General features: G+C 53.9%; 1 protein-coding gene across 5 annotated transcripts in view; it reads left to right on the forward strand.

Moving 5' to 3' along the window:
• PRKCD (protein kinase C delta) overlaps positions 1-9,417 on the forward strand; it is a 30,597-nt gene extending 21,180 nt beyond the window's left edge. For 4 of the 5 annotated variants that reach the window (XM_047776818.1, XM_047776837.1, XM_047776827.1 and 1 more), the window contains 11 exons: positions 136-265; positions 919-1,019; positions 1,621-1,717; positions 1,899-1,999; positions 2,153-2,326; positions 2,590-2,681; positions 3,251-3,313; positions 4,309-4,447; positions 4,597-4,785; positions 5,391-5,519; positions 8,664-9,417. In XM_047776818.1, the coding sequence (XP_047632774.1) occupies positions 136-265; positions 919-1,019; positions 1,621-1,717; positions 1,899-1,999; positions 2,153-2,326; positions 2,590-2,681; positions 3,251-3,313; positions 4,309-4,447; positions 4,597-4,785; positions 5,391-5,519; positions 8,664-8,822 (1,374 nt within the window). In that variant the 3' untranslated portion in view covers positions 8,823-9,417. The remainder of the gene's footprint in view (positions 1-135; positions 266-918; positions 1,020-1,620; positions 1,718-1,898; positions 2,000-2,152; positions 2,327-2,589; positions 2,682-3,250; positions 3,314-4,308; positions 4,448-4,596; positions 4,786-5,390; positions 5,520-8,663) is intronic. The other variant, XM_047776855.1, reaches the window with a different exon arrangement.
• The last annotated feature ends 1,227 nt before the right edge of the window (positions 9,418-10,644 follow it).

The raw sequence follows: 10,644 nt of genomic DNA on the forward strand, positions 1-10,644 counted from the left end.
CCCCAGTCCCCATGGAACCCTCTTGGACATCTTGCCATGCAGGCGGTTGGGTAGGGGAGGGTTAGGGGGTGAGGAAGAGACTGGAGCTGACACGTGAGCCTTGACCTGTGACTCCCCGCCTCCCTGCACCCCTAGTTTCAGAAAGAACGTTTCAACATCGACATGCCACACCGGTTCAAGGTTTATAACTACATGAGCCCCACCTTCTGTGACCACTGTGGCAGCCTGCTCTGGGGGCTGGTGAAGCAGGGATTAAAGTGTGAAGGTGCGTGCCACCCAGGGCTGGGGTGGGGGTGGGAAGGAGGGCCCACCTGGACCCTGGAAACAGTGACTAGCTAAGGATGCCTTTGTCCCCTGGCCCGGAGATCTCACGTGGGTGAGGCCTCGTGGCCCCACCCCACTAGCCTGACTCTACCATTTACCTGCTCCTGCTGTGTGACTCTTGGAAGGTGACCTGACTACTCTGAGCTCCATGTCCTCAAGTAGAAAACAGGGGTTAGCATGGAATAGGCCCGGGAGAGTCACTGGGGGGCAAGCGGGCAGAAGGGGCTTGGCCAAGGCCTATGTCACATCAGCTCAGCAAATGCTCCTTGTGGGCCCTCCCCAACCCCAGGCTTCACTGAAACGAGACCTCTGGAGGAAAAGTGACTTGTCTAGATTGTCCCAGACAGTCTCTTCTTTTTCTTTAAATAATGAGGGATTCAAGATGCTTATGATGGCTTCAGATGCATTTTTTTCTAAAGGCAGGAAACCCAGCAGACACTGCCAAAAGCCCTCCTCTCTCCTGCTTTCTCCTCCCTCCCTCCCTGCCCTTGGCAGGGCCTGGGGCAAGGGGTACAGTTCTCTTGGAGCCTGCTGGCTGCCCATCTGTCCCTGCCTGGCGGGGACGCTAATGGCCCTGTTTCTCCACTACCCCAGATTGTGGCATGAACGTGCACCATAAGTGCCAGATGAAGGTGGCCAACCTCTGTGGCATCAACCAGAAGCTCTTGGCAGAAGCCTTGAACCAAGTCACCCAGGTAGGCAGGCAGTGTGGGAACCCTGGACAGAGGGTGATGGGGTTGGGGGCAGTCAGGTCAGGGCTCACACGCACTCCTGGGGAACTGCAGTGAGGGTCATTTCTACCCAAGAACCCCCCACTTCTGGAAGATCCAGTTAGAGGGTGGGGGGCTTTTTCTTCTAAGAAATTAGTTTTTCAAGCAGTTCTTTTCTTGTGGGTGAACCCAGAGAACCAGAAGGTTGGAACTTGGAACTAAAAACCTTTGTGTATTATGCTTTGTGTGTGTGTGTTTGGATATGGCTGGGGCTTGAGGGATACCACAAAGCTTTAAAATTCTGGAATCTATCACAAGTGAAGGGGAAGAACAAGTGAAAGCTACACAAAAATCTGCTGAGTTAAGTGGTTGGGAAGGTGGAGTTCAATTTCCAGACCGATGAGGAGTCCCTGTGCTGGAAGTGTGTGTGTGTGTGTGTGTGTGTGTGCATTTGCACTGCCCGTGAGTCCCAGACTCTGCTCTTGTCCCCATTGGTATTGAAGGTGGAGTTAAGGATGGTTGGGTGGGGTCCTCTGTCTGGGCTGGGGGTTCTGACCATGGTCTGACCCTCTACCCCCTCTTCCAGAGACCTGTCCGAAAGTCAGAGTCGGAGGTTGCAGAGACGGTTGGGATCTATCAGAATTTCGAGAAGAAGCCAGGAGTCTCTGGAGATGATGTCTCAGGTGAAGCTGTGCCCACACCTTCCAGGAAAGCCCCTGATTCTGATGTGGCATGGGTCCCAGTCTCCCTGCACAGTCCAGGGAGAACTGAGAGGAGGCCCACCCCGTGGGGAAGGGACACAGCAGGGGAGACCCCCTTCTTGGGCCCCAGGGCAGAAACCTGAGACTCAGTCGCCATCTCCAGCAGGCACTGGGACCTACGGCAAGATCTGGGAGAGCAGCACCAAGTGCAGCATTGACAACTTCATCTTCATCAAGGTCCTGGGCAAAGGCAGCTTCGGGAAGGTGAGGGGCCCCACATCTCTGGGGCAGGCAGCCCAAGGGACCCTGGCCCAGGAGTCCAGGAGCACCTGCCTCCCACCCTCCCTGGCTGCTCCTGGTTAGGTGAGGTGTGCGGGCCTGGCCCTCCCCTGCTCAGTGCCCCTGCCCATCCGTCAGGTGCTGCTTGCAGAGCTGAAGGGCAAGAAGGAATTCTTCGCCATCAAGGCCCTCAAGAAGGACGTGGTTCTGATCGATGATGACGTGGAGTGCACCATGGTAGAGAAGCGGGTGCTGGCGCTCGCCGGGGAGAATCCCTTTCTCACCCACCTCTTTTGCACCTTCCAGACCAAGGTACCCGTCCATCCCAGGGTCATTGCCCCTGGAACACAGCCCCCTTGAGCGGCTCAGGTTAGGGCCTTGTCTCCCACTGAGACATAACAAGGCAGGGCCCAGGCTTCCTTCTCAGACCACTTTGAGGCAGGGCTGTGTCCCTCTCCTCATTCTGCCTAGGACAGAGTTGCGCCCTGCTCCCTCTGGGGCTTGCCCCCTGTGGCCCTCAGTGAGGGAGCGTCCGGCTAGTTTCTGTGCCTCCACTCACCATGCTCCCCCCGCAGGACCACCTGTTCTTCGTGATGGAGTTCCTCAACGGGGGGGACCTGATGTACCACATCCAGGACAAAGGCCGTTTCGAGCTCTACCGCGCCACGTACGCCAGGCCCTGTGGGGAGAAGAACTGTCTGCCTTCCATTCCTTCTTCCCTCCCCCTGGAGAAGCTAGCCTGCACTAGGGCTGGAGTTGGAGAGATTTGGGGTGGCCAGGGCCTTTTCCTCCCTCCTTGTGGGAAGCCAAGGGTGGTGGGTAAGCTGTGGCTGGGAACACAGCCCTAGCCGTGCAGGTCCAGTCCCCACATTGGGCCTAAGCCGGCGCAGCCTCTCAGATGGTGATCCTGCACAATGCAGGACCCTGGGGTGTGGCCCCCAGACTACCATGCACCTCTAAACTGTGTGCATATGCACATATGCATAGCTTTATAAATTCATACGCTCGCAGGACAGACAGCTGTCTCATTTGGAGCTTTTCTCTTCATAATTTCCTTTCCTGCCTTGGCTGCCAGTCCCTATTTGCCTGATACAAGATGTACTTGATCAAGCCTAGGTTGTCCGTGCAATTATTTGCAGCATTTCCTGTCCCTGGGGGGTGGGGACAAGGACCCAGGGAGAAGCAGTGGCTGCTCACAGAAATCTCAGAACATGTGTGTGTCTCTCTCTCATCCAGGTTTTATGCGGCTGAGATAATCTGTGGGCTACAGTTTCTACACCAGAAAGGGATCATTTACAGGTATGGGGGTTGGAAGTGGGGGGTGTTTAGGAGGGGAGCCCCCCCACCCCTTCATGTCCTCTGAAATGCTCTGAGTGGGGCCCAGTCCAGATATGGCCCCATCTCTGCTTGCAGTCAGTCTTTAGTTGGGTATTTGCCTAAGCCACCTACTCCATTGCTAGAATTCCTTGCGGCCCCTTAGCTGAGGCTGGCACAACCCCATGGACTGGGAATTCCCTGCCCATACCCTATGGCTTTGGCCCATACTGACTGGTATTGTGTCTCCCTCCCTTGGAGCTGTTGGTCCCTGTCTAAAGCCCCATCCGAACATTCTGAGCATCCACAGATAGGGTCTGTTTCCTTAAGTTCTCACCCCATAAACCACAGTCCCATCCTGCTGTGGATTAATATGTACCCATCAAAAAGGCCGAGGCCGACATGTGTACTGGTGTTTGATGATGCCAAGGTGTATTGTCAAGTGGAGAACCAATCCATGGGATGGTGTGTATTGGATATTAGGGTTCAGGCTTTAAAAGGTGGTGTGAGACACACATTGTAATGTGCTGTCCGTACCTGGACTCTCTCAGGAGGGCCTGGTGAGTGAGGTTGGTGGAAGATGGGCCTTGGGCTGTTTGTCTTTTCTGGTACCTGTTACCATGTGCCTAAGTTATCTACTGAAACAACTAACTACGTAAAACAGACCGGCCCCCTGCCTCTGTGGATTAGACAAACCTGAGCCCAGACATTTCCCCAGCTGACCACATGAGTGACCCTGGGCCAGTGACACATCACATCTCTGAGCCTCATTTTGGGCTTCAGAGTGTTTCCCCACAGTAGGCAGTTCGCAGGAAGCACCTGTTTTTAGTACCTGTTTCCTTTTCTCTTCCTCATCCCCTCATCCCCATGGGGCAATAAGGTCCTAGGTTTGCAGGGCTGACAGTGGGGACATGGGAGGAGGCTGCAGGGAGGATGCGAACTGGTCTCTGATGACCCCCTTTCCTGTCCCCTCCCCTCAGGGACCTCAAGCTGGACAACGTGATGCTGGACCGGGATGGCCACATCAAGATTGCTGACTTCGGCATGTGCAAGGAGAACATGCTGGGGGACAAACAGGCCAGCACCTTCTGCGGCACTCCTGACTACATCGCCCCAGAGGTGGGCGGCACCCTCTGCCCCCAGCCCCGTCCCACACCTTGTCTCCACAGGGTGGGGGCAGCAACGTCCAAGCCACAGCTGGGACACTGAGGAGGCCAGCTGGGGCTCGTGCTCTGGGCCCCCCAACTTTGACACCCCCTCTGCCCCAGATCCTACAGGGCCTGAAGTACTCATTCTCTGTGGACTGGTGGTCCTTCGGAGTCCTTCTCTATGAAATGCTCATCGGTCAGTCCCCCTTCCACGGTGATGATGAGGACGAACTCTTCGAGTCCATCCGTGTGGACTCACCGTATTATCCCCGCTGGATCACTAGGGAGTCCAAGGACATCCTGGAGAAGGTGGGAGGCCCTGGGCAGGGCTGGCTGGGGCAGGGTCTGGCAGACACCAGGCTGTGGGAATGTGTCAGGGATGGCAGCCTCACTGATGCTCTGGTCCTAACACACTGAGTGGATCACTCTCCTGCCACGTTCTCAGGACCTCCCATTTGGGTTCCCTGCACTGAATCAGTCTGGCATGGTGATTATGGGCTTGGGAGTGAGGAGACAGATGGACCTAAGGCCAAACGCTAAGTTTGTCTCCTTATCTGTAAAACGAGACTAGGAGAGAACCTGTCTCAGTGTTTCGGTAAAAAAGAAAAAAAAACCCATAAATGTGGATGCTCAGGTCTATGCCCAGCAGATAGTAAACACCCAATAAATGGTCACTGCTTTTACTCACAAGTCCTACCAGCTGAGAGTCCGGGCAGCCCCAATCCTCGCCCTGTTTCTCCAGCAGACCTAGGAATGCAGAGGCCAGAGAGGACCCCTCAGCCTCAGAGGCCCCGGGCTGTGGCACCAGGCTGGGCCAGACCAGCCTAGGAACCCCTGGGCCTGCTTGGGGGTTTTCTGAGGCTCCGATTTCCTACAGCCCTTAAGTGCTAACCAGGGCCCCTGCTGGGTTGCAGCTGCTTGAACGAGACACAGGCAAGAGGCTGGGAGTGACAGGGAACATCAGAACCCACCCTTTCTTCAAGACCATCAACTGGACTCTGCTGGAGAAACGTGCAGTGGAGCCACCCTTCAAGCCCAAAGTGGTACGTGATCCCACTCTGGTGGGGGCCGCCTCCTTGGTGTTGCCCACCCCCACAGCCTTCCAGGGTGGGTGCCTCCTCTCTTGCCCTGTCTCTCTCCTGCATCTTTCACATGCCTTCCTCCTGTCCATTCTCGTAGCAAACCTGGCTTCCCCTGAGTCACAGCCTTTACCCTTGCATTCTCACCCTCTCTTCTCACTCAATCATTCAACAAACACTGGGGGCTGTGGATTCAGCCACCCTTTAATATACATTCTTTAGCACCCACTGTATGCAAGGAACTGTGCTTTGGGAATCACAGTTAAGGCTTGCCTCCACCCATCCATCTTCCAATAAGCATTATAAGTGCTGAGTGCCTTCTGGATACAGACCACTGTGCAAGGCTGCACAGCAAAGTGGGACATCCCATTTCTAGAGCTGGAAGAGTTCCAGCAGCTCAGAGAGATAAGAAATCTGCACCCTAATGGTCATTTATGATAAATGGCAGTGATATAAGAGATGTCCACACACAATCAGTTGCCCTTGAGAGGGTCTGTCAGCAGGAGCCCAAGATGCAGAGATGGGGTTGGGTCTGAGAGGAAGTAGGATGTATGGGAGGCATTCTGGGTAGAGGAGGGGTGGTGTGCACAAAGGCCTAGGATCTAGAGGCTGCCAAGGAGCCAGCAGGAGAGCAGAGGCTGGTTGGACTTCCCAAAAGTCGGACTCCGTGGCCCTTGTCTCATCACAGGTCCTCCTTCCTCCCCCTTTCCTCTCCTTTGCTTCCCCTCTTCCATCAGGATTTGCTGTTTCCACTGAGCAGCCCGTAAAAGGTGCCCCCATATTTGTGTCTTGAGGCTGCAGAGCTCTCCACTCCAAGGATCTCAAACTTGGGTGCCTCCTGCACTGGGCATGTTGCTCCCAGGCCAGACTGGCTGTGGGAAAATCCCATAGCCTGCTTTGTCTCTCACTTTTGATAGAAAGGAGGATAGATTTATTTACACAACAAAGGCAGGTGTGTTGGTCAGCATCCTCTGTCTCTGGGGGGTGGTGGGGCCTGTGATGAGCTGGCCAAGGGGGTTCTAGCACCAAGAGTGGATGCACTTGACAGGAAATGGGCCCTAGGCTGCTCTGCTCTGCCAGTTTTCAAAAGAAGCTAGAAATCTGGATTTTTATGTCAAATGGCCCAGTTTAAAAATAGTGGCTCGGAATTCCCGTTGTGGCTAGGTGGGTTAAGAATCTGACTGAAGTTCCCGTCGTGGTGCAGTGGTTAACGAATCCGACTAGGAACCATGAAGTTGCGGGTTCGATCCCTTGCCTTGCTTAGTGGGTTAAGGATCCGGTGTTGCCGTGAGCTGTGGTGTGGGTTGCAGACGCAGCTTGGATCCCCCATTGCTGTGGCTGTGGCATAGGCCGGTGGCTACAGCTCCAATTGGACCCCTAGCCTGGGAACCTCCTCATGCTGCAGGAGCAGCCCTAGAAAAGGCAAAAAGAAAAAGAATCTGACTACTATCCATAGGGATGTGGGTTCAATCCCTGGCCTCACTCAGTGGGAATCACAGTCAAGGCTCCTGGTATTGCCATGAGCTGTGGCCTAGGTCACAGACACAGCTCGGATCCTGCATTGCTGTGGCTGTGGCTGGCAGCTACAGCTCCCACTGGCCCCTGGCCCGGGGAACTTTCACATGCCACAGGTGTGGCCATTAAAAAAAAAGAGGCTCAGGAGTTCCCGTCGTGGCGCAGTGGTTAACGAATCTGACTAGGAACCATGAGGTTGCCGGTTCGGTCCCTGCCCTTGCTCAGTGGGTTAACGATCTGACCTTGCTGTGAGCTGTGGTGCAGGTTGCAGACGCGGCTCGGATCCCGCGTTGCTGTGGCTCTGGTATAGGCTGGTGGCTACGGCTCCCATTAGACCCCTAGCCTGGGAATCTCCATATGCCACAGGAGCGGCCCAAGAAATAGCAAAAAGACAAAAAAAAAAAAAAAAGGAGTTCCCGTCGTGGTGCAGTGGTTGACGAATCCGACTAGGATCCATGAGGTTGCGGGTTCGGTCCCTGCCCTTGCTCAGTGGGTTAACAATCCAGCGTTGCCGTGAGCTGTGGTGTAGGTTGCAGACGTGGCTCAGATCCAGCGTTGCTGTGGCTCTGGCATAGGCCGGTGGCTACAGCTCTGATTCGACCCCTAGCCTGGGAACCTCCATATGCCACAGGAGCGGCCCAAGAAATAGCAAAAAGACAAAAAAAAAAAAAAAAAGAGGCTCAAATGCCATTAAAACCCACAGCTAATCACAGTGGTTGTACCTGCAGCTCAGTTTCGTCTGAGGTCCACCAGCTTTCTTTCACCCTTTCATTGTACCCTCAGAAGCAGAGAATTGGCTAACTTCCTGCGAAAAGCCTGATAGTAAATATTTTAAGCTGGAGTTCCCATTGTGGAGCAGCGGGAACGAATCCAACTAGGAACCATGAGGTTGCAGGTTCGATCCCTGGCCTTGCTCAGTGGGTTAAGGATCCGGTGTTGCTGTGAGCTGTGGTGTAGATTGCAGACATGGCTCGGACCTGGCATTGCTGTGGCTGTGGCATAGGCCGGCAGCTACAGCTCCGATTAGACCCCTGGCCTGGGAACCTCCAATGCTGCATGTGTGGCCCTGAAAAGGCAAATATATATATTTTAGGCTTTGCAAGCCAGATAGTCTCAAAGCAGCTGTAGATGCTACGTCAATGAGTGGGTGTGGTTGTGTGCTAATAAAACTTTATTTATGGACACTGAGATTTGAATTTCATTTGATTTTCATGTGGCATGAAATGTTATTCTCTTTTTTATTTTTTTCCCTAAACATTTAAAAATGCAAAAGCCAATCTTAGCTTGTGGGTCCTGCACAAACAGGTGGTGGATGGGGCTTGGCCAGGACTGTTGTCTGCCAGAGCCTGGCTTGGAGGGATGCCCACCTGGCCTCCTCCAGGTCAGACCCCCACTGCTTGCATCCCTCAGACCCTGGAGAAACAGCACCCACCTTACAAGGGAGACTTCTTTTTCAGTTTTCAATAAGGACAGCTCTGATTTGGCCCAGTCCATCAGGGGTTCAGGTTCCAGGGGTGGGTCTCCGAAACTTTGGGAACCTCCAAAAGGTCATCCCTTGAGTCCTGCTTATGTACCCCTGCCCTCTGCTTGCAGAGGTCCCCTGGAGACTACAGCAACTTCGACCAGGAGTTCCTGAATGAGAAGCCACGTCTCTCCTTCAGCGACAAGAATCTCATCGACTCCATGGACCAAACAGCATTTGCTGGCTTCTCCTTCCTGAACCCCAAATTCGAGAGGCTCCTGGAAAATTGAGGTTCCCAGACATGCGCCACCCCTACCCCTACCCCAGCCAGGGAGCATTGGGTCAGCCAGCTCCTTCTGCCAACCCAGCCCAGCAGAGCAGCCTGGGCCCCCCACTTCATCAGCACCTGCCCACCTCCCGCCACGATAAGCAACAGTGTGATTGTCGTGATTTCTGCTGCTGCCCGCCTTCTTCGTCCCCCATAAGGGACTTCAGCTCCTGTCTGGCTGGGCCTCTACGGTACTTCCTCTGTGAATTGTGTGTGAATTTGCTTTTCCTCTGTCCTCAGAGGGAAACTGTAAATCCTGTGTTTCATTACTTGAATGTAGTTATCTATGGAAAAAAAAATATTATATATATATATATATATACACACACACACACACGCACACATATATAAAAAATAGGCTGTATATATTGCTCATTGGAGAAAAAACGTGGGGACTGGTGATATTGTTGATCTTTTAAAATATACATATTATATATACTATGTGCTCTCCCCCCTGCCCCCCGCCAAAAAAAAAAAAAAAAAAGGGAGCACAAGCTGTTCGAACCAGTAGGTTCTTTTATTTGTGTGTCTAAATAAACAACTGGTATCGACCTGGCTATAGGGACGTGTGTGTCCCAGGAAGTTGGTGGCCTCTGCTCCTACTTCTGGCAGCCGTTGTCTTGGAAGCTAACAGCTGTTGGTTGCAAATGCAGACCCCTGGGCTTTCATGCAAATGTGTTTGTATTTATGGATTTCCTCTGGCTCCAGGGCCTTAGGCCTAAAGCAGAAAACTTTTCTGGGTGGCTGAGGGAGCCCCATATGTTTCTGTGGGGTGATGGGGGGAGGCAGGACCAGCTGCCGAGAGTCCGTCTCAGAAGAGTGAGGGGCCCGGTGTGGAAGAGCGGAGCAGTCAAAGGCCTGGCCGGAAGACGCAGACTAAGACACCACAGCCGAGGTCGGCCCAGGCTGGGGAGGAAGGAAATATAGCTCAGGCTTCAGGCAGATCTAGATTCACATTGCAAAGTAGCCAAAAGATGTGGCTTTTAAGATGTCAGTTAATCATTTGAAACCTCCTTTTCCTCATCTGCAAAATGGGGACAGGGCATGGCAGCACTCCAGTTAACTTCACATCTCATATTTATATCTCCTCCCTTGCTGCCAAGGAGTCTGTATTTGAGTTCTAGAATCTATTTCTCAGGAGCCCTTTCCTACCTGGGGACAGGGAGGGGAGCAGAGTAGGAGAAAAAAGTGAGACAAGGCCGAGTGTCTGGGTTGAGGTTGAGAGCCTTGCTCCAGTGTGTGGAGCAGTGAGGAAGCTAGCTGGTGGTTGCCCATGTCCCCCTGAGCGTAGGCAGCTCTCTGTCCCCAGCACCTAAGTGTCCTGCTCTTGGCTTCCCGTTTCTGCCTCTGTCTCTCTCCAGGCACCAGCCTCAAGCAGGGCCCGCCCTCCAGCCTGGGTGGTGGGGAAGGTGCCCCCAGCACCAGATTTGTTGGCTGTAGCAGCCAAGCAGCTGACTTCCAGCAAGTTCATTTTTCTGGGCTGAGGTACAAGTTTCCACAGCTGGAGAAGAGCCGGATGAGGTGGGGCTGGTGCTGGCCAGGGTAGGGGGCTGCGGGGGTGGAGGGGCCAAACTGTCCCTGGAGAAACCAAGGATCACCTTCCCCTCCTGCTATCTTCTTGGGAAACACTGGAATCACTACTGTGTCCATCAGTTGAAAACCCCATAAGTGGGGCTTTGTCCCTGTGGGCTCACAGTCAGGTGGGGGAGAGATGGTGTGACGCTGGGGGTGTGGGAGCCTGAGGAGGAGCCTGGGGACCCCTGGCCCCTACCTCTGCTGCAATA

Source organism: Phacochoerus africanus, chromosome 1, assembly GCF_016906955.1.
Source record: "Phacochoerus africanus isolate WHEZ1 chromosome 1, ROS_Pafr_v1, whole genome shotgun sequence".
Taxonomy (NCBI): domain Eukaryota; kingdom Metazoa; phylum Chordata; class Mammalia; order Artiodactyla; family Suidae; genus Phacochoerus; species Phacochoerus africanus.